Source organism: Dendrobates tinctorius, unplaced genomic scaffold (assembly GCF_039654945.1).
Source record: "Dendrobates tinctorius isolate UK_male_01 unplaced genomic scaffold, ASM3965494v1 ptg000151l, whole genome shotgun sequence".
Lineage (NCBI taxonomy): Eukaryota > Metazoa > Chordata > Amphibia > Anura > Dendrobatidae > Dendrobates > Dendrobates tinctorius.
In genome coordinates this window covers 19,330,958-19,355,013 of record NW_027361818.1, presented here as the reverse complement: position 1 = coordinate 19,355,013, position 24,056 = coordinate 19,330,958, and the positions used below count along the sequence as shown (strand labels likewise).

The window sequence follows — 24,056 nt, the reverse complement described above, 5'->3', positions numbered from 1 at the left end:
TCTTGGCGCATATCCCATTTATTAAATAATAGTTATTGAACCCATTCCACACCCGGATGGCAATTGTTTTTATTCATACAATTATACAGTGTCTTCAACAAAATGCCACTGGAGATCGCGGTATGTGCATGATCTAACTCCAGTGCCATTTTATTGAAGTAATGTACTACAACTACAACATAGCAGTGCGCATGTGCCAGCCATAGGGATTATGGCAAAGGCCAGTGTGTGAACACTGATATGTTGATGTTGTAGTAGAATTCTTCAATACAATTGTGCCGGAGTCAATGTGCATACTCCAGCTCCGTTTTGTTGAAGACACTGTGTCTTCAATAAACATTTTCTTCAATAAAATGGTGCCATAGTACGCATGCGCATGTGTGCATGCACTTCTCGTGATATCTGGGACCATTTTGTTGAAGACACACTGTCTGCAAATTTGCATATACAGTGTCTATAACTAAATGGCCCCATAGTGTGGTATGTGCAATAGCTGACTCCAGCGCCACACTGTGCAGGTGCCACCTACACTGGCTCTGGGCAGAAGGACACATGCACCGCTATATATAAGATACTAAGAGATCTGGGCACATAGGCCTAAAGGCATAGCCACTTTCATTCTGGAATACCATGCTCACATAAAATCTACAAGGGACATTTAACACTTTTACCCCAATACAATTGCTCCAGGAATACAATGACGGGAGGTAGGTATCCTTCCGCACTGTATTCCTCCACCACTTTAAAAAAAAAAGTCCCTAGTCTCACTTTATGCCATTGCTGCGTGGGAATTTCTGTTCTCCACGCAAGATGGACGTGGAGCATGTAGTATATATGTAGTATGTATGTTACATGTAGTATTTATAGTATATATGTAGTATGCATGTTGCATGCATGTAGTATATATGTTGTACGTATGTTGCATGCATGTAGTATATATGTATTATGTATGTAGTATGTATGTAGCATGTATGTAGCATGTATGTTGCATGTATGTAGCATGTAGTATATATGTAGTATGTATGTTACATGTAGTATATATAGTATATGTGTAGTATGCATGTAGTATATATGTTGTATGTATGCTGCATGCATGTAGTATATATGTATTATGTATGTAGTATGTAGCATGTATGTAGTATGTAGCATGTATGTAGCATGTAGTATATATGTAGTATGTATGTTACATGTAGTATATATAGTATATATGTAGTATGCATGTTGCATGCATGTAGTATATATGTATTATGTATGTAGCATGCATGTAGTATGTAGCATGTATGTAGTATGCATGTTGCATGTAGTATATATGTAGTATGTATGTTACATGTAGTATATATGTAGTATGCATGTTGTATGTATGTAGCATGTAAATGTTTTTGTTTTTTCTTTACATTCAACACATTAGCCGGATGATGGGACTACTACTGTCCATCATTGGCTAATGTGTCAATCACTGTCATGGTAGCAGGCATCGCCCGATGGGACTTGTAGTCCCATCGGACGATGCCTGCACAGACCCCCGGAGCCTGCACAGCCCACCGGCAGGCTGGCACAGCCCCCCGGCAGGCCGGCACAGACCACCGGAGCCTGCACAGCTCCCCGGCAGGCCGGCACAGCCCCCCGGCAGGCCGGCACAGCCCCCCGGAGCCTGCACAGACCACCGGCAGGCCAGCACAGCCCCCCAGCAGGCCTGCACAGACCCCCGGAGCCTGCACAGACCACCGGCAGGCCGGCACAGACCCCCGGAGCCTGCACAGACCACCAGCAGGCCGGCACAGCCCCCCGGAGCCTGCACAGACCACCGGCAGGCCGGCACAGCCCCCCGGCAGGCCTGCACAGACCACCGGAGCCTGCACAGACCACCGGCAGGCCTGCACAGACCACCGGAGCCTGCACAGACCCCCCGGCAGGCCGGCACAGCCCCCTGAAAGGCCCGTACAGACCCCAGAGAGGCTGTACAAGGCAAAAATAGGGTTTTTCTTATTCCGATACCGGAAGTCCCATATACTTGAATGGGACTTCCGGTATCGGAATCGGCGATACCCGATATTTTTTTTAGATCGGCCGATACCATCCGATACGATACTTTTAAGTATCGGACGGTATCGCTCAACACTACTCATGATGCAATAGATTCCATGAATAACCTAACAGCAGGAGACGATCTGGGCCAAGTTTTTTTAAAACATGGTTTCTCTCTTTTTCACAACGCTTTTCAACCACTCATTTCTGTTAATTCCAAACCAGAAATAATCCCCACTCAGTGATCAAATTACATGGGGACGACAAATTATTTGCAAAGGTTCTGGCAAGTAGATTAGTGCTTAGCGACATTGTCTGTACTTTCTGTATAATTTGTGTGAGTACCTAGGCCACAGAATGCTCACCCTATGTAACATACTGTCAGCATTCTGCATGGAGTCCTAAATATCACACTGGTCATATGAGCAGCGCTCTCCTAATTCTGGAGGACCTGGTGAAAACTGACTAGAGTTTTCCTGCCTGTCAGTTTAGTTGGTGATGTCACAACAGACATTTGTCTGCCAGGCCCTACCCCTCCGTCCTGCCCCAGCCTCCCATGCAGCACACAGTGGAGGCACAGGAGGATCAGACTAACCAGCCCAATCAGCTGTTACCAGACACAGACTGCTGACTGGTGGAGAATGAAAGTTTTCTCCACTGTTCAACCTCAAGAATTCTGGAGGTCCTGCAAGGACCTTTGAGTCATATAACCGTATAAGATCAAGCAGGAACAGGGGAGGCAGTGACAAGCAAGAGTTAAATGGTATTTAATACAGGGAATACTCCACGCAGGGAGAGAATAAGGGAGGAATGGAGATTAAGGCTCAAAAATGAGAATAAGTGTTCAATAAATGGGTAAACTTATCATTCTGATGTTTCCAGAGGGTGGAGGCTTGGAGATCCCGCAGTGGCACCGTAAGTGACGCATGAAGTCTCTGGCTTGGTCCTGGAGGAATGTGAGGCACTGTCTCCTGATAGCCGTGACGTATCCTGGCTCTTCTAGGCATAGCCTTGCAGTCCCAGAGAGAAGGGTCAGTGGATGAGGCATCTGTGGCGCCGGCATAGAAGGAGGTCAGCGACAGAGACCGGGGATATGTTGGCCGACTCTGCGTGTTTCCCCCGGTCAGGCATACAGCGCACACCATCTACAGTCAGCGGGAGGTCTCCTCAGTATTGGAGGTGAGCGGGCCCACACTCATGCGCTGCTCACAGTCTGTCTGCACGTGTGGTGATAGTCGGCAATGCGACCTGGTCTCCTGGCATTGTGCTGTGGAGAGTGAGTCAACCTTCTCCTGCTGCGCACTGTCTTCCTGCCAAAGACACATCTTTGTCGCGCTCCGTCCCTTTTATCTCTGACCCGCCCCCTGCAGTCATGTGCAAATGTCTGTCCTGGTCAGAAAGTGCCCCCCCGGCAACAATGGTGACAGTCCCAATAGTTCTGGCCCTGATACGAGAGAGGTACCACTAGCCCAGTCCATCTCCCTAGAACTGTTTCACGTGACTAGGTGACCCAGTGGTCACCTGAAACCCCAGGAAGGAGAAGGCTTCATCATAGTTGAATATAATGCGCCATGTGTATCTATCTATCCCATAGGGTGGGGTATAGTGGTCCATGGCATATCAGGCTCCTCTTAGTCTATGGCAGTCACTGACATATTGCACTGCTAGGGCCGCTGCACTTTCTTTTTTCCCCATTAGTATTCTTAGTTTCTCTTCCACCTCTATGTAGAAGAAGTCTGGGAGGACATCAGACAGTCTCCTGAAGTGAGTGTTCCTGACTGCAGAGTATTTGGGCACCTCAGCAAGAAGTGTTCATCATCCTCCATGGATAGCCTCATGGAGGCACTGCTGGCAGTGTCTGTGTTCTCGGGGCTTGTATTTCTGTCAGTGCCACTCAGATTAGATGAGTAGGCAGTGGACGCTCTGTCTGCACCGGCTCAAGATCTGTCACTCTCTGAGGTTTGCTAGTTTATCTTGATATGGGGTCAGTTTGTATTCTTTGTAGAAAAATATTCAGGATTGAGAGTCCTCAGTGGTTGATACATTTTAATGGCTAACTGAAAAGATGGTAACACATTGCAAGCTTTCGAGACTACTCAGGTCTCTTCATCAGGCTAGACTAATACAAAATCTCAAGTCACATATTTATACACAATACAGCCTAGAAAAAATGCAATAGATGAGACAAGTGACGTGAAGCAGAACTATCAATATGGGAGAGGGAGAAACATAAATATAAACATTGGACCAGTTCATAGATAAGGAGTCTGGATGTTTTATGGTTCTCTGATTGGGGTCTAGTTCTGTGTTGCCCCGCAAGGTTTTAAAAGGAAATTCCTTAATTGATGTAAAAAGACATAAATCCATGCGACACATTCATTCCAGCACTGAGAGTGTCAAAGTTCATCATAAATTTGTACGGTACAAAGATATACATTATTCCTTTGTAGGTTCTGATATATTGTCAGTTTCTGTGATTATGTCCTTCCTCCAGATGCTGAGATATTCCTATTTGCCTTTGTGTGCCATCTTCCAGGTTTTGCCTTTTGTCATGCCATGCAGGTTAGTTGCTTGGTCAGGCTGGTTTTGGGTGATTTGCATTGGTGGCCTTTGTTTTCCTAGGGCTTCCTGGTCTAGCAAGGCTTTGCGATGGTAGGAGTGGAGGTTACTACTTTGTAGATGAGACAATTTCTTCTGGATCGCAAAGTGTAGTGTGAATCTGCCCAGGTCAGCTTGGCAGGCACTGTTTATTGTGCTCCAATGGACTTGGAGGAAGTGTTTGCAGAACTCTGGGTGGAATATTTCTATTGGCCCAGACTCCCACTTTGAACAATTTGGGTATGAGACTAGACCCCAGACTTCACTAGGGTACATAATGATTGGGACAATTATGCATTAAAGATATTTAGACAGTCAGTTACAGGTGCCTTAAGATGATACAGACGTCTTCTGATGGCATAGAATGCTTTGGACGCTTTGTCTTTTATCAAAGGTATGGCTTGCTTAACACTCCCAGATTAGCTGAGTTCTAGGCCCAGGTGGGTGTACTTCTTGGGTTCCGTAAGTGGACAGATGTCTATTATAAAGTGGGTATGGCCAGCTGTATTCTGCTTTCTTCTCTGGAACACCATGATATTAGTTTTCTTCTGGTTGATTGGCAGTGCCCATGTGGTGCTGAAGGTCTCTAGGATTTTCAGATTATCTTGGAGGCCTTTCTCAGTTGGTGATAAAAGCACAAAGTCATCAGCATACAGCAGAAATTTAACTTCTGTGTCATGGAGGATGGATCCTGGTGCTACGGAGGACTCCAGAGCCACCCCCAGCTCGTTGTTGTAAATGTTGAAGAGCGTTGGACTGAGGCTGCAGCCCTGTCTCACTCCTTGGCTCTAATGGAAATAGGCTGTCCTCCTTCCATTGACCTTCACTCTGCAGCTGTTCTCAGTGTAAGAGCGTCGGATTACATCATATTTTCTGCCTCTTATTCCACTCCCCATGACAAATGGGTATTCGTGACTCATGTGAGCTTCCGTACCTAGTTATTTAAAACTCTTATTGGCCACCCAACACCATTGATTCATATACCAACCCAATAAACACTCCAGAGGTATTTTGGATAAATTGGCCACAGCAGCCTTTTATTAAACATATAACATAACATTTTAAACACAACGTCCCAGAAGGGGTGGTCCTCGAAGCCCCAAACCATAAAACTCAGATTTAATATTCCCAACTTGGTCCCCAGGTCGAGTCTTGCCTCTAGCCACTAAGCACCAGCTCACGGACACATATCAGCCCACCTGACCAGTTTCCATTACCATTAAGCACGGGTCCACTTTAATCCCTTCCGCGGGATAATTCAATTACCCATCCACTTGAATCCACCCAGGGGGGAGTCCAGGACCTCTTGAAATCCCCCCCCCGAACCGCTAATTACCAGCTCCACCAACTTTGAGTACCTCCCCACCACGCCATACTGCTGTGACAAGTAATTACACAAACTTACAAACAGATTATTACCCCAAGCCCCAAACACCGCCCAGATCCCTAAAAGAAAAGTAAACCTATTAAAACAAGATTAACCCCTAATGGATTTCCTATCCAAAAAACTAATTAAGGGAGGGTGGGTGGTAGCTTCTTGTCACTATGTGAGGGAACCTAAAATGGTTTCCCCACTAAGATGGCCACCCCTTTTATGATACCTCGTAACCCTGCCTCTGACCCCTCCTCCCCCTCGTCCAAGCACTAGCCCCCACCTTATTCAAATACATTAACCCCATAATACCATCTAATTCCCGAACTCCAGCTCGCCATATTCCCCCTCAACCCTGTCATGTTGGCCTCCCTTTTAAGGCCTGTGGCCCAGTACGGCCTCACTTCAGTTTAAGGAATAGCCCTGGGTGTCACACTGAGTCAAAGGCCTTCTTGTAGTCCACAAAGCTGGAATAGATTCTCCCATGCTTTTTATTGTGGTCATGGCTCTTGATGAGACTGTACAGGGTGTAGAAATGGTCCGTTGTGCAGTGGTTTGGCATGAAGTCTGCTTGGCTTTTGCTGAGGACATTGTGTTGGCTTATTTTACCTTTTATTCGTGTGTTCCTTCCTGTTTTTATCTGGCAATGTAATTTGTGTGTCCAGAGTGTTTCTGAAATCTTTGAATATTTCCTCCAAATCCTTCGGTTTGTTCACAAGCTCTTTGTGTGCTGGGTTCAGGTCTTCACTTGGGGTGTTTTTGTAAAGTCTTTTGATGTCCTGGAACCAGATGTTGCCGCTCTGGGTCTGGAGGTTGTTGCTTTTTCGGTTGGATCCGAGGTGGTTCTATAGTTCCCAGAAGGGCATCTTGGAGTTGGATGAGTTTGGTGGAAATGTGGTTTTGCTTTTTTCTTTTTGGGGATGGATTTGTAATTTCGTTGTTTTGTGTGGTAGGATTCTCTCAAAGTGGGATTGCTTGGATCGATGTGTTTTTTTATTTGATATGGAACTGAATGGAGGTGTCATTCATTGCGCTGCTGACGACTTAATGTAGATTAAAACTCAATAAAGTTTAATGCACAGGTTTACAATGTCAACGCATTTCGAGGCTAACCACAACCTCTTCAGGATGAAAACCTAACCTGTGCATTAAACTTCCTTGAGTTTTAATCTACATTGAGTCTTCATCAGCAGCGCATTGAATGACACCTCCTTTCAATTCCATATCGCTCTTGGTCTCTTTGCAACTGGTGTCTTGCAGCAGCTCATATTATGTGCCTATTAAAGAGAACCTGTCAGCAGGGTTATGCATAGTAACCTACAAACACTGTCAGGTCCGCTCCATTATACTGAATAAAATGATACCTTGGTTGATGAAATCCATCTTGTGGCTGTCTCTAAATCTTTATTTTCAGTTTTGTGTTAGGCTACTTTCACACATCAGGTTTTCGGCGTCAGTCGCGATCCGGCGTCGTGCCAGAACGCCGGATCCGGCAAATGTTTAGTAAAACCAGATGTGACGGATCCGGTTTTCTGCCGGATCCGTCTTTTTCTTGACAGACAAAACCGGATCCGTCTCATCCGGTTCATCCGTTTTTCTATCCGTTTTTCGACGGATTACGCCGGATCCGGTTTTTAAAATTGACCCTTGTGGCCTTCCGAACGGGATTGGCTACTGGAAAACTATATATAGCATGTTCCTACAGCCCTTCTTTGACAGGTTGTAGAGGAGAAAGTGCAGGTTGGAGAGAAGAGCAAGTTACTGGCGAAGATGGATGTTGTCATTGGAAATATTTTGAAGAATTTGGCGGATTTTATAGCGGAGGCGAATCGTTTGAGGGTGATTGTTCTGGAGAAGGAGAGAGCGAGACAGCAGCGCATCAGGCATCGTAGACGACGTTTGTGGATCCACCCCATCACAGCCAAGAGAATGACGCGTGGGGTCTATTCTACACTCTGCATGGACTTTCGACGAAACCCGGATAAATTTTTTGGATATGTTAGGATGAAAATGGAGAATTTTGATTACTTGGTGGAGCGCATTGCACACCTCATAAGAAAAGCGGACACCTATTGCCGCTTCTCTGTTTCACCCGCAGAGCGTCTGATGGTGACTTTAAGGTAAGCCACATTTATTGGATGTGATCGCATCAGAGCACACTTTCACTGCAATCTTGTTGGTGGTAGTTTGTATCTCCAAGTGTTATAGCTCAGTTTTGGTATGTAATGCCGTGATTTTAAACTAATTGATTGTTTTTTAATTCCCCACAGATTTCTTGCAACTGGAGAATCCCTTTCGTCACTGCATTTCCAGTACAGACTCGGGATTTCCACCATATCTGGAATTGTGAAGTACACATGCCGTGCACTGTGGGACTCCTTAGCTGAAGAGTTTTTACCAGAGCCCACAACAGAGAGGTGGATTGAAATTGCTGACAAGTTTCAACAGATATGTCAGTTTCCAAACTGCTTGGGCGCTGTGGACGGGAAACATATCCGCATTGTAAAGCCAGCTGGATTGGGATCGGAATATTTCAATTACAAGAAATATTTTTCAATTGTCCTCATGGCCATCGCTGACGTGGAATACAAATTTATTGCGGTTGATATTGGGGCCTATGGCCGCTCCAATGACTCTCAAGTTTTCAAACTGTCTGCCATGGGGCGTAAACTGTATGGAAACACCTTCCAGTTCCCACCACCTAGACCGCTGCCGCAAACATCTGGTCCACCTATGCCATTTGTCTGTGTAGGGGATGAAGCCTTCCAGCTGTCAGAACACCTTTTGAAACCGTACTCTAGCAGAGGATTGACAAGACCAAAACGCATTTTTAATTACCGCCTCACAAGAGCAAGAAGAATGGTTGAATGTACCTTTGGTATTCTGACAGTCAAATGGCGGGTCCTATTGACTGCGATCAACCTCAAGACAGAAACTGTGGACGAGGTGATCAAAGCGTGCGTGGTACTCCACAATTTTGTTATCTGCAAGGAACCCATTTCCATTGAGGACACCTCTGAAGAAACCACCTTGCAAGATTACCATGACATTACCACTAGAAGTTCTGTGACGGTTTCAGTAATGAGGGACAATTTTGCACTATACTTTATGTCACCTCAAGGCAGAGTACACTGGCAGGATGACAGAGTGTGAAAGATTTGTGCCCTAACCAAACTTGTGTACCTTCTGGACCAACAGTATATACCTTTGCCAACCATAGTTGGCTATCTTGTCATGGTCTCTATTTTTAGCTTTAGGCCACAGGTGTGTACCTGGTTGTGTTTTATGCAAAGTATTTCACCTTTTAACAAAAGTTGTGTACATTGTTAGGAAATCACCAACAATAAACACAACTTTTTAGGTGAAATACTTTGCTTCAAACACAACCAGGAACACAACTGTGGCAAAAAGCTAAAATTTACCCACAGTTATATACCTAGTTTTGAATACCATTTCACCTTTTAAATACCCTGTATTTAACCTTTTTTGCCGCAGAAAGAAATGACAGACAACTAGTGTAAAATAATTTAACTTTTATTGAAAAATGTTTTTTTTAGTAAACTTTTTTAAAATTTTAATAAACTTGTTTAATAAAGCTTTGAAACCATAAAACTGGTCATTTTTATTTAAATACACACATTATAAATCTGTGTAGTGTGTGGTGGAAATACTGCTGTTGGGGCTGCGGGACACTTCGACACTGGGAGTGTGGAGAGAGGACTGGGATCGTGGTGGGGAAGGAACAGTTAGAGGTGAAGGTGTGGAAAAAACTACAGAATGGGTGGACATGTGGGAAGCAGAAGAGGTGGTGGGTGGTGGAGTGGAGGGTTGGGCAGGGACTGTAGGAGCAGATGATGTTGATGGCAAGTTGTATGGGGAAGGAGTTTGGTACGGGGCAGGTTGCTGGAAGTGGGGAGATGTCTGGTACGGGGCAGGTTGCTGGAAGTGGGGAGATGTCTGGTACGGGGCAGGTTGCTGGAAGTGGGGAGATGTCTGGTACGGGGCAGGTTGCTGGAAGTTGGGAGATGTCTGGTACTGGGGAGGTTGCTGGTACTGGGGAGTTTGCAGGTACTGGGGAGGTTGCTGGTACTGGGGAGGTTGCTGGTACTGGGGAGGTTGCTGGTGCTGGGGAGGTTGCTGGTGCTGGGGAGGTTGCTGGTGCTGGGGAGGTTGCTGGTGCTGGGGAGGTTGCTGGTGCTGGGGAGGTTGCTGGTGCTGGGGAGGTGGATGGTATGTAATAGGAGGGGGAGGATGGAAAGTGGCTGGAGGGGGTGTAGATGTAATAGGAGGGGGAGGATGGAAAGTGGCTGGAGGGGGTGCAGGTGGAGGAACTACTGTGGTGGGAGGAGGAGGTTGGGAGGTAACTTGCTGGAGAGCAGCGTGGCATGAATGCATTACATGCATCTGCTGGGCAGGAGAGAGCGTTTCCATGCGCTCCACAACAGACCTGAAAAAGGTGTGGTTTGGCGAAGATCTTGCTTCTGAATGCATGGTTTGCAGAAGTGTCTTCACCTCCAGAATGCTGGAGTTGATCTGCTGATAGCCTGCGGAGATTTGCTCTGACAAGACTTTTAGACAGTTCTGGAAAGATGCATTCAGATGCAAGAACTCTGGCGCATAACTCTTTTCCTGACCCCTCTGCCGCTGCCGCCCAGTACCCGCAGGTGTACTAGAGGTGGCAGGGGCAGAAGGGTGGGGTAAAGGGAAAGCGATCTCCTCACCAGCAGCTTCATGTAATGTAGGCGGCCACGATGCTCCTGTGCTGGTGGATGGGACAGATGGGTCGAATGTGTGGGAAGGCTGGGAAGGTGCAGATGTACCGGGGCGGTCGAAGTGTCCCTCAGTGCCGGTCTCCTCAGGGATCGCCTCAGAAGGGTCCAATCGTGCAGGCTCCCGAGTGCTGCTCACCGTGCTGTGGAATAAAGAGAAAAAAAAACAATTAAAATAGTGACATGGTATGGCCCTGGCTGAAAAAAAAAGTTACATCTAAACATTTTTTTGTCACATGTGGTGTGTAATATTTACCTTCTGGTGAGCATTGTCTCCCGGAGGAACGACAGGGCTCGTGCGTACTTGTACTTGCTCCTGCGTCCTCCAGATCCACTCGGGGCCCGCATCTCTTTATTGAACTCCTACTTGAAACGATCCCTCACAGACCGCCACCGCTTCACAATTCTCTCCCCTGAAACGAGAAAGGACAAAGTGGTTAGTATACAACATCAGTGTTTCCCTAACTCCAGTCCTCATGGTCCCCAGGGGTCATGTTTTCAGGATTTCCAAAGTAAATAGAAATCCTGAACACATGATCCGTGGGGACCACGAGGACACTCAGGAAACACTGGTTTAAATCAAGCAACCGGTACTGTATATACTTACGCTCTTTAATCTGGGCCCGAGCTTCGAGGTCCTCCCAGCGGTCCACAAGGAGCGAACAGATTTCCTCCCAGAGTCGTCAGGTAACGATCAGGTCAGCGTGGCGGCGGTCAGCCATATTCCAGAGCAGCTCCCTTTCTCTGACGAGATCGATGAGGCGGTCCACATCAATCCCTCCATCCTCACCGTCAGAGCCGGTAGCACGCTGTGAAGGCTGTTAAAGAAAAAGACAAAAATAACATAATTAGCCTCCACAAAAGAAATGAAATAAAAAGTGCAAAAAAAACAAAGCAAAAATATTTATACTTACACGCTGGTGACCGCCGCGTTGCTGTCGCCGACGACCCTGGGAGGCACTGCGATGACCTCTTGGCCGAGCACCAGATTGGGAAGACTAGAGAAGAAAACAAAAAATGTTATGTCTTTGGATGTAGGCATTTGTTTGCTGTGTGTGCTCTGCAGAACATTGTTTTCTATGTGTTGTGTGTAGTGTGATGTTGTGTTTCTGCGTTTGATGCAAAAAACTTACCAATTGTGAGCCCACTCCAAGTGTCTGTCCACCCCTTCCTTCTTCTTCTGGGAGCTCCTCTTCATCTTGTGATTCCTGTTTTGAAATAAAAGGCAATGAATACACATATATTACAGAGATGATGGATTTTGGAAATAAAAACTTACCGTCAAACGCTGACGATGCGAGGGAGGGCTCCCAGAAGAAGATGTGCTGTCTTCCTGGTGGCCAGACTCCATGGCTGTGGGTGGTGTTTCTGCTGCTGCCATTGCTGCTGCTGCTGCTGCTGCTGCATCTACTGGGCGGCTGTTGAATAAAGAGAAACAAAGGGCCAATGAATATCTTGATATTCCATAGCCCTAGTTTGGAGGAATGGGGGATTTGATAATTACCGTCTCTCATCTGCTGCTGGACTCCCCTCCCGTTGTTCAGCATGCTGCTCCATTTGGGGTGGTGCTGATGGTGCTGCTGCTGCAGATGTCTGCTGCCTTCTCCTGCTCCTGGTTCTTGGCTTGGGTGGCATGTTGGGTGTGGCTGAGGGTCCCATTGTCTTGCTTTTATATATGTCCTGTGGGCAGAGCTACTGAGCATGCTCAGACCAAAGAAACCGGATCCGGCCGCCGGATCCGGCTGTCGCCGGATCAGGCGCATTGCGGCGCTCATAGGCTTTCATTGTATGAAAAAGCCGGACACGCCGGATCCGGCGTGTCCGGCTTTTTCGCCGGAGACAAAAAACGTTACAGTAGCCGTTTTTTCCAGACGCCGGATCACGTCACATTGCCGGATCCGGCGAAAATCGGATGAAACGCATGGCCATCCGGCTCGATCCGGCTCTAATGCAAGTCAATGGGGGGGAAACCGGATCCGGCATTGCATTTCGCCGGATCCGGTTTTAGTCAAAAGCGCCGGATCGCGCCTGACGCCGAAAACCTGATGTGTGAAAGAGGCCTTAATGAGATTCTCATGCACCAAAGGCGGGGTCGGGGTATGTGGTATGTGGGGGGGCCAGGGTATGAGGTGTATGTGGTATGTGAGGGGGCCGGGGTATGTGGTGCTCTGATTAGATTCATAATGCAGACAGCTGACAGGTCACTGATCCCTCACTCACCTGCAACCTAGTTTGCATAATGAATACCATCATATACTGAATAAAAAAAAAAAAGCATTTCTGTAGGCAGGTGCAGGCCATGGCACCTGCATTGCAGCATAATTGCATGATTAATGTACCTTTTGCAAACTTACATGAGTGAGGAAAAAAAAAGTCATTTTGAAAATAGCGCCCTACGCTCCTGCGGTTTGTATAGAGATCCGATAGCTGCTGTTGTGCAGGCGCCAACAGCTTCATCTTGCTGGAGAAGAAATAAAATGTCCTTCACCAAGATGACGCCACCTGCGCATGCGCAATAGCAGCTATCGACGATCACCGAGACCTGCTAAAGCGCAGGCGCAGGCGGCACCATCTTGGAAGAGGACTTATTTTTCTTCTCCAGCAACATGGCTTCGCCGGTGCCTGTGCAACAGCAGCTATTGGATGTCAATACAAACCGATAGCTGCTACTGCGCAGGTGCCATTTTCAAACTGAAATTTCTTTCCTCGCTCAAGTAAATCTGCAAAAGGTAATAATTGCACATTAACCATGCCATTATGCTGCAGTGCAGGTACCACGGCCGGCACCTGCCTGCAGAAACCTTTTTTTTATTATTCAGTATGTGATGGTATTCATTATGCAAACTAGGGAGCAAGTCAGTGAGTGACCTATCAGCAGTCTGCATTATGAATACCTAATCAGAGCACCACATACACCAGCCTCGCTCTAGGACAGGGGTCCCCAAGCGCCGGTCCACGGCCCAGCATTGGGCTGTTATAGTGCTCTTGCCGGTCCACGGACACAAGGGGAGCCGGGGGCGGTGCAGCAGCTGATACTCACCCTGCATCCCTGTCGGCACGGCGGCTTCATCCAGCGCTGAGAGGTCAAGTGTACCGCTTATTTAAGGTCACGAATATGGATGCCACTCCTTTCCATAGGGGTGGCGTCCATATTCATGAACCTTAATGAGCAGTAGCACATGACCGCTCTGCACAGAAAGAAGCTGAAGTGCCACGAGATGCAGGGAGAGAAGTTCAGCGATGGGAAGGAAGTTCAGCGATGTGAGGGTAAGTATGATGGGGGAGCCCAGCCATACATACACGGGTGGGAGCGGAGCCATAAATACATGGGAGCGAGAGTGGGAGCGGAGCCATAAATACATGGGAGGGAGAGTGGGAGCGGAGCCATAAATACATGGGAGGGAGAGTGGGAGCGGAGCCATAAATACATGAGAGGGAGAGTGGGAGCGGAGCCATAAATACATGGGAGGGAGAGTGGGAGCGGAGCCATAAATTCAGGAGAGGGAGAGTGGGAGCGGAGCCATAAATACATGGGAGGGAGAGTGGGAGCGGAGCCATAAATACATGGGAGGGAGAGTGGGAGCGGAGCCATAAATACATGGGAGGGAGAGTGGGAGCGGAGCCATAAATACATGAGAGGGAGAGTGGGAGCGGAGCCATAAATACATGGGAGGGAGAGTGGGAGCGGAGCCATAAATTCATGAGAGGGAGAGTGGGAGCGGAGCCATAAATACATGGGAGGGAGAGTGGGAGCGGAGCCATAAATACGTGGGAGGGAGAGTGGGAGCGGAGCCATAAATACAAGGGAGGGAGAGTGGGAGTGGAGCCATATATACAAGGGAGGGAGAGTGGGAGCGGAACCATATATACAAGGGAGGGAGAGTGGGAGGTGGGAGCGGAGCCATATATACAAGGGAGAGAGAGTGGAAGCGGAGCTATAAATACAAGGGAGGGAGAGTGGAAGCAGAGCCATATATACAAGGGAGGGAGAGTGGGAGCGGAGCCATATATACAAGGGAGGGAGAGTGGGAGCGGAGCCATATATACAAGGGAGGGAGGGTGGGATCGGGGCCATGCATACAGGATGAGAGGGTGGGAGCAGAGCCATGCATACAGGATGAGAGGGTGGGAGCAGAGCCATGCATACAGGATGGGAGGGTGGGAGCAGAGCCATGTACACAGGATGGGAGAGTAGGAGCAGAGCCATGTATACAGGATGGGAGAGTGGGAGCGGAGCCATGTATACAGGATGAGAGAGTAGGAGCAGAGCCATGTATACAGGATGGGAGAGTGAGAGCAGAACCATGTATACAGGATGGGAGAGTGAGAGCAGAGCCATGTATACAGGATGGGAGAGTGGGAGCAGAGCCATGTATACAGGATGGGAGGGTGGGTGTGGAGCCATGTATACAAGGATGGGAGGATGGGAGCAGAGCCATGTATACAGGATGGGAGAGTGGGAGCGGAGCCATGTATACAGGATGGGAGAGTGGGAGCAGAGCCATGTATACAGGATGGGAGCAGAGCCATGTATACAAGGATGGGAGGATGGGAGCAGAGCCATGTATACAGGATGGGAGGGTGGGAGCGGAGCCATGTATACAAGGATGGGAGAGTGGGAGCAGAGCCATGTATACAGGATGGGAGAGTGGGAGCGGAGCCATGTATACAGGATGGGAGAGTGGGAGCAGAGCCATGTAGACAGGATGGGAGAGTGAGAGCAGAGCCATGTATACAGGATGGGAGAGTGGGAGCAGAGCCATGTATACAGGATGGGAGAGTGGGAGCAGAACCATGTATACAGGATGGGAGAGTGAGAGCAGAACCATGTATACAGGATGGGAGAGTGAGAGCAGAGCCATGTATACAGGATGGGAGAGTGGGAGCAGAGCCATGTTTACAGGATGGGAGGGTGGGTGTGGAGCCATGTATACAAGGATGGGAGGATGGGAGCAGAGCCATGTATACAGGATGGGAGAGTGGGAGCGGAGCCATGTATACAGGATGGGAGAGTGGGAGCAGAGCCATGTATACAGGATGGGAGCAGAGCCATGTATACAAGGATGGGAGGATGGGAGCAGAGCCATGTATACAGGATGGGAGGGTGGGAGCGGAGCCATGTATACAAGGATGGGAGAGTGGGAGCAGAGCCATGTATACAGGATGGGAGAGTGGGAGCGGAGCCATGTATACAGGATGGGAGAGTGGGAGCAGAGCCATGTATACAGGATGGGAGAGTGAGAGCAGAGCCATGTATACAGGATGGGAGAGTGAGAGCAGAGCCATGTATACAGGATGGGAGAGTGGGAGCAGAACCATGTATACAGGATGGGAGAGTGAGAGCAGAACCATGTATACAGGATGGGAGAGTGAGAGCAGAACCATGTATACAGGATGGGAGAGTGAGAGCAGAGCCATGTATACAGGATGGGAGAGTGGGAGCAGAGCCATGTATACAGGATGGGAGAGTGTGAGCGGAGCCATGTATACAGGATGGGAGAGTGTGAGCAGAGCCATGTATACAGGATGGGAGGGTGGGTGCGGAGCCATGTATACAGGATGGGAGGGTGGGTGAGGAGCCATGTATACAAGGATGGGAGGATGGGAGCAGAGCCATGTATACAGGATGGGAGAGTGGGAGCGGAGCCATGTATACAGGATGGGAGGGTGGGTGCGGAGCCATGTATACAGGATGGGAGGGTGGGTGAGGAGCCATGTATACAAGGATGGGAGGATGGGAGCAGAGCCATGTATACAGGATGGGAGAGTGGGAGCAGAGCCATGTATACAGGATGGGAGAGTGGGCGCAGAGCCATGTATACAGGATGGGAGAGTGGGAGCGGAGCCATGTATACAGGATGGGAGGGTGGGTGCGGAGCCATGTATACAGGATGGGAGGGTGGGTGAGGAGCCATGTATACAAGGATGGGAGGATGGGAGCAGAGCCATGTATACAGGATGGGAGAGTGGGAGCAGAGCCATGTATACAGGATGGGAGAGTGGGCGCAGAGCCATGTATACAGGATGGGAGAGTGGGAGCGGAGCCATGTATACAGGATGGGAGAGTGGGAGCGGAGCCATGTATACAGGATGGGAGAGTGGGAGCACAGCCATGTATACAAGGATGGGACAGGGGAGCCATGCATACAACAGGGGGAGCCACACAGAGCTGGACAGGACGGGGGGAACCACACATACATTTTCTGATGATTAGAAAATAATCAGCATGTACAGTACTCCAGTACAATTTTTCTTAAGTGCTCAATGCTCCATTTCCTTGTAGGTTCCAATCATCATTAGCAGTGATGGTCATCAGTAGAAGTAGCCCAGTGCTCCCACTGAAACAGAGAAACAAGCCAGATGCTCCCACTCATTCAAAACCTATGGTGAGTTGAGTCACATTATAAATGTTATAATTAAATGATAAGTATGCACTGCTAAACTACAACCGTGTCCATAGCCCCGCCCCCTTATGACCAAAGCCCCTCCCCTGTCACACCTCCTACCCCGCCCTGCCGGGCCATGGAAGAATGGTCTTGCTTGAAGCCGGTCCCTGGTGCAAAAAACGTTGGGGACCACTGCTCTAGGTCACGAGCAAATCATTAACACAAAACTGAAAATAAAGAATAAGAAACAACCACAAGACGGATTTCATCAACCAAGGTATTATTTTATTCAGTATAACGGTGCCAACCTGACACTGTGTGTAGGTTACTGTGCACAATCCTGCTGACAGGTTCCCGACAAATGTTGCCTCAATGCAACTTTACCAGGTGAGTAGATTCCTTATTCCTTTATTCTGATATCATCAGATAAGACCCTTTTGTGCTCTGCTGATTCCCTGTCTTTTCATCTGCATTTTTTTTTATTTGAGGCCTTTCTTAGGGCCTTCCTTATTGTTTTACATTCCTTGTCAAACAAGTTGTTGAGATTTTGTTTACTCGGCCTCTTGTTGCTGCACCTTTTCAGGTCAGACATTTCTGCCATGTCATACAGTAGAGTATGTTGTTAAGGCATGACAATGGGTATTCGCGATATCTATAGATTCCTCCCCATCTACTTTAGGACTGCCGAACCCACTAAATGATGACTCGCACACCTTTATTGGATAAATTGGCCACAGCAGCCTTTTATTAACATTTTAACAAAACATTTACAAAACAATGTTCCCAAAGGAGGGGCGGTCCTCGAAGCCCCAAAATTGTAACTGCCACATGTCAATGACCCCATAAACCTTGTCCCCAGTACGAGTCCTGCCTCTAGCCGTGAAGCACCAGCACCAGCTCAGAGACCCTAATAGACTCAACCGGACAATATCCGCCCGAAATACCCGTGTATTTCCGCTTCTGTTCCTCAGTGTGACCATTATGTTCCATTCCACATTAATCCACCCAAGGGGGAGTCCAGGACCTTACAGATCCCCCCTCCAAACCGCCGTTTCCTGGCACCACCAACCTCGAGGACCACTCCCGCCACGCCGAGCTGCCATGGCAAATATATAAATAAATGCAAAACATTTGTTAGGAATTTGGAGTTCTTAACCCATTACACACCCCATATCTATAGATCCTGTAGACAATTCCACCATAACCCCATAAACATGGGCGGGTGGGTGGGAGCTTGTTACTACTGTGATGGGGCACCCAAAATGGTTGCCTTACTAAGATGGCGACACTTTCTTATAGTCCCCCCAACTCCCTCATGTGACCCCTCCTACACGTCCGAAGCCCCGTCCCCTTGTTGTTGTTCAAAACCTTTAACCCTTTCCTTACCAAACCCCTTGCATGTCACCTTCCTCTAGTTCCCCTCAACCCTGTCATGCCGTCCTCCCTTTGATGGCCTGTGGCCCAGTACGGCCTCACTTGACATGGGTATTCGCGATACCTACAGATTCCTCCCCATCTACTTTAGAACTGCCGAACCCACTAAATGATGACTCGCACACCTTTATTGGATAAATTGGCCACAGCAGCCTTTTATTAACATTTTAACAAAACATTTACAAAACAATGTTCCCAAAGGAGGGGCGGTCCTCGAGGCCCCAAAATTGTAACTGCCACATGTCAGTGACCCCATAAACTTTGTCCCCAGTATGAGTCCTGCCTCTAGCCGTGAAGCACCAGCTCAGAGACCCTAATAGACTCAACCGGACAATATCCGCCCAAAATACCCGTGTATTTCCGCTTCTGTTCCTCAGTGTGACCATTATGTTCCGTTCCACATTAATCCACCCAAGGGGGAGTCCAGGACCTTACAGATCCCCCCCTCCAAACCGCCGTTTCCTGGCACCACTAACCTCGAGAACCACTCCTGCCACGCCGAGCTGCCATGGCAAATATATACATAAATGCAAAACATTTGTTAGGAATTTGGAGTTCTTAACCCATTACACACCCCATATCTATAGATCCTGTAGACAATTCCACCATAACCCCATAAACATGGGCAGGTGGGTGGGAGCTTGTTACTACTGTGATTGGGCACCCAAAATGGTTGCCTTACTAAGATGGCGACACTTTCTTATAGTCCCCCCCAACTCCCTCATGTGACCCCTCCTACACCTCCGAAGCCCCGTCCCCTTGTTGTTGTTCAGAACCTTTTACCCTTTCCTTACCAAACCCCTTACATGTCACCTTCCTATAGTTCCCCTCAACCTTGTCATGTCGTCCTCCCTTTGATGGCCTGTGGCCCAGTACGGCCTCACTTGACAATGGGTATTCGCGATACCTATAGATTCCTCCCCATCTACTTTAGAACTGCCGAACCCACTAAATGATGACTCGCACACCTTTATTGGATAAATTGGCCACAGCAGACTTATTAACATTTTAACAAAACATTTACAAAATAATGTTCCCAAAGGAGGGGCGGTCCTCGAGGCCCCAAAATTGTTACTGCCACATGTCAATGACCCCATAAACCTTGTCCCCAGTACGAGTCCTGCCTCTAGCCGTGAAGCACCAGCTCAGAGACCCTAATAGACTCAACTGGACAATATCCACCCAAAATACCTGTGTATTTCCGCTTCTGTTCCTCAGTGTGACCATTATGTTCCGTTCCACATTAATCCGCCCAAGGGGGAGTCCAGGACCTTACAGATCCCCCCCTCCAAACCGCCATTTCCTGGCACCACCAACCTCGAGGACCACTCCCGCCACGCCACCAACACAAATGTTCTGACCCCTCAAACATTTGTGTCCCGCCACACATTCAAGCCTTTCTCTATGCCTTCTTGAATTGCCAAACACCATAAATCCAATATGATCGCATTCAGATGGATCCCATCCTTCCTCCAATAATCCCCATCCCCCGATTCCAAATCCATGTGGCGCACCACTATCGCCCTATTCCTTGCCATAAAATGGGACACTGTGCAATTTACCTTTATCCTAGCTTTATTCACCCCGCGGACTGATCCCGCCCCGCGCCACACCTTCCTAGGGATGATGTCTGACCAGACCCCCAGAAGCTTGGGAAACATGGACCACAGCCTCAACATGTCAAATTCAATATCCCTTATTAAGTCCCTGCATGGACGCTTCCCCAAATCGTTCCCCCCCAAATGGATTAGCAGCACCTCCGGAGTCAGTTCTAGGCGAACGGACCTATGAAACTCGGGTAATAGTTGCTTCCACACCATACCCCGTTTACCGATCCATCTCAAGATTGCTAAAGTCCTTGGCACGCCAAGCTGTCTCCCATCTGGACGAACGTCAGCTCTCATCGCTGCCCAGAATACAAAAGAGTGACCCATTATCCACACGAGCAGCTGTCTCGACTCTGAAACAAATAAGAAAACAAAACACCATAACCACAATAAGAAGACCTTGTGGACAAACACTAGACCAAATTAGGGCGTACATATGAACGAAACCTCACCGATTCCCACCGACCAATCCTTCTTACCATGTCCTCACCCAATCCTCTGCTTGCGGCCTCCATAGCTGCCCCAATCCGAAATGAGTGACTGCTGTACTCCCTTGCTGGCAAGCCCCCTCTTTCCAAACACCGCCTGAATATCGTTACAAACTGAAAACGAGACAGGAATGAGCCATCTCCTTGAACTAACAACGGGTCCGTAAACGATCTCCCTCCTGTTCCGAAATTCCTCATTCAACTCACCGGGCATAACGGAGACCCGCTCACCTCAAAAAGTACCACCTTGCAACCCTTACCATCCCTATCTGTCTTAGAAGACCGCAGAATTATTTCTAACTGATCCCCAAACATGTCCACATACTGTCTAAGCAGCCCCCCTTTTTTAAAACGGGAAGGGCTCACCCATTCCCCCAACCGAAAGGCCCCAAAGAATGCCAAAGAGAATACCAATTTAAACAAAACAACCTCCTCCAACGATGCTCATATGTCCTTCAAATGCTCACCCAAAACTAACAGTACTTCATAGGATACCGGACATCTCCAGTCCGAAACCCTCCAGTTTTTTCTCCATCCCTTAACTGCTTGCAAAACCAAGAATGACTTAGTTAAATACCGCAACCCCCTAAACTTAAAGCCGAAAGCCAATCCTGACAAAAAAATATTAAGCTTCGGAACCGACCAACCTGACTCCCAACTATGACCCAATAACAATAGTAACTTGCTCTCATCCTCCAAGCCCCTGCCTAACTGCAGCTTCCAATCTTCCCAAACACGCCAAGTTTTCAAATAGTGAGCCCATGTTCCCGTTGCCAACGACCTGGAAAAATTCTCTTACTGCCCTGACAGAAGGCTCCATAATTCCTCTGGGCAAGCCAACCCTGTGGATTCCGCTTGTGGCGCCAGTTCTCGAAATCGATCCCACTGCGAACAAAAAAAGAGCTTCAAGAATAGGGTACATTCCTTTAGGCTGGGTCTCAGCAGTAACCCAGAGGTTGCAACTCAAACCTACCCACACCAAGTGCTGCAAAACCCTGACCACGATCTGATCGGGAGATGACAACGAATTTATGGTCTTTACGGCTCCCAGTGACTCTCAATGGAAACAAATTTTTTTGTCACGTACCAACTTTCCCCATAATGATAGAGCCACTACCATCGGAAATATTTCACGCATGACCTGATTGGCCAACAACTCCGATGGCCATCGTTCCACCAACCACATACCGCGAAAAAAACATGCAAAAACCTCGATTGCCGGATGAAATTAGCATACCCAGTGATTCAGCTGACACCACTTGTGCAATCCAAATTGACTTTCCGTTGTAAGATTCCAAGAAAAGCGCCCAAACTCTTAGGTCGCCCTTCAACTCCTTTCTCAGTCGTATAAAATGCGACGGCGATGTAATCCCAACTGTAGCCAAAGAAAGCCTGCTGCAAAAGGCTCTCCCCATTGGCATAATCCAACAAACAAAATTAAACTTGCCAAGCAGCGATTGAACCTCTCTCAACGTTGCCTTCTTCAAACCACATATTCGGTTTACCGTAGCCCTCATATCCAAGACTTTATCCTCTGGGATCCTACATTCCATTGCCACGGAGTCAATCTCGATCCCTAAAAAACTCAGCGACGTGACTGGGTCCACGGTTTTTTCCGCCGGGACTCCAAATTTTTTTGCCACGCTCTCCATGGTGTGAAGCAAAACAGAACACGCATTTGACTGTGCCGAACCCATAAACAAAAAGTCATCCAAGTAATGAATACAGGAGCTAAGACCGGACACTTCCTTAACTGCCCATTCCAAAAATGTGCTAAACGTCTCAAAATACGCACATGACAACGAACACCCCATTGGCAAACAACGATCAATGTAAAACCCCCCGTTCCAAAAATGCCCCAACAAATTCATGCTGTCCGGGTGGACCGGTAGCAAGCGAAAAGCCGCTTCAATGTCCGTCTTTGCCAACTGAGCTCCTTGGCTCCCTGACCCAATTCAACGCCAAATCAAATGATGTGTACGAAACTGAACACATCTGCGGGTCGATCCCATCATTAACTGACAAACTCCTTGGGAATGAGAGGTGATGTATCAACCTGAACTTGTTCGGCTCTTTTTTAGGCACTACCCCCAATGGTGAAACTCTCAAATTATCCACAGGCGGGGATCTAAACGGCCCGGCCATTCTCCCCAATGCCACTTTATTCAATTTTTCCGTGACCACTTCAGGGAATTCTCTGTCCGACTTCAAATTCTTGGTTGACAACTTCACCTCAACATCCACAAAGGGGATCCGAAACCCGTCCCTAAAACCATCCCGTAACAATACCGCTGCATCCTTATCTGGGTACTTATTTAGATACTGCTCCATCTCTGACAGTTGCACTGGAGTCACCCCTTTTTTCAAATCCGTCAGACCCTCTCTGTTTCCCACCCCTAAAGCACTTTGCTGCCCCGTGACTGCCTCCACATGAAGAACATTCATGTTTGAACTTACATTTTGTCCCAAATTTACATGAACCATCGTTAAAGGAGAAGCACAGTCCCTTTTGCAACGCCACCGAGTGCCCTGACTGCCCCGAACCCCCGGTGCCCCCGGAAAAAAGCTGCGTTCCTTGTCCTGATTTTACCGGGGCCGTTACTCTCATCCATAATGCTATATCTTTGTGGTCCCAGCTGATGCTAGGTCTAACTGCCTTCTGCTGGTGGAATTGTTCATCATACCTAAGCCAACCCTGACCCCCATACACTCTATAAGCCTCGCCAAAAGCATCCATATAACAAAAAAGGGGTGAACAACTTTCCGGTGATTTTTCCCCAATCACGCTAGCTAGTATAGCGAATGCCTGTAACCAGTTTGAAAATGTTCAGGGGATGAGCCGAAACCTCCTTTTTTCCTCATCCTCTTTTTTGAGTCATCCCTCCGAACCCTATCTAAATTAAAATCCAATGGGAGCAATGAAAAAATTTCCACGTACTCCCCCTTCCATATCCTTTCCCTAACCTCTTGTTTCAAGTGCGCCCCCTAAGGCCCTTTAAAACAAACGTACACTTCCCCTTTCGCGGCGTCATCTAAGCGCACAGCATCATCTTTTTCCTTCTCTCCTACTTCACCTAAAGCTCCTCGTCCCACTGACTCGTCCCCCACCAGTGCTTCCCGCACTTCTGTGCCTGGTATTGGCCCTAATGAGCCTGGTGGCCCATTACTCCCCGATAACGGACCTGGTGGAATTCTACTCTCCAATGACCCACTATCCCTCGTTGACCCTACCCAAGCTGACAGCGGCGATGGCTCCCCCTGACCTGTCCCCGCATCCCATGACATAACCAAATCTCTCAAACCTTGAAAAAACAACCCCGTGCTGGCACTAGCCCCCCCCTGCCGACAATTCCCCACGTGCATTTACATCAGAGGCT

General features: G+C 48.1%; 1 protein-coding gene across 4 annotated transcripts in view; it reads left to right on the top strand.

The window, feature by feature from the left end:
- The window catches only part of LOC141050266 (sulfotransferase 2B1-like), a 136,192-nt gene that overhangs the window by 2,775 nt on the left and 109,361 nt on the right, over nt 1–24,056 (top strand). For 2 of the 4 annotated variants that reach the window (XM_073547150.1, XM_073547153.1), the window contains one exon: nt 17,048–17,150. The exons of the other annotated variants lie outside the window; for them this stretch is intronic. In XM_073547150.1, the coding sequence (XP_073403251.1) occupies nt 17,070–17,150 (81 nt within the window). In that variant the 5' untranslated portion in view covers nt 17,048–17,069. The remainder of the gene's footprint in view (nt 1–17,047; nt 17,151–24,056) is intronic. 4 annotated transcript variants of the gene reach the window in all.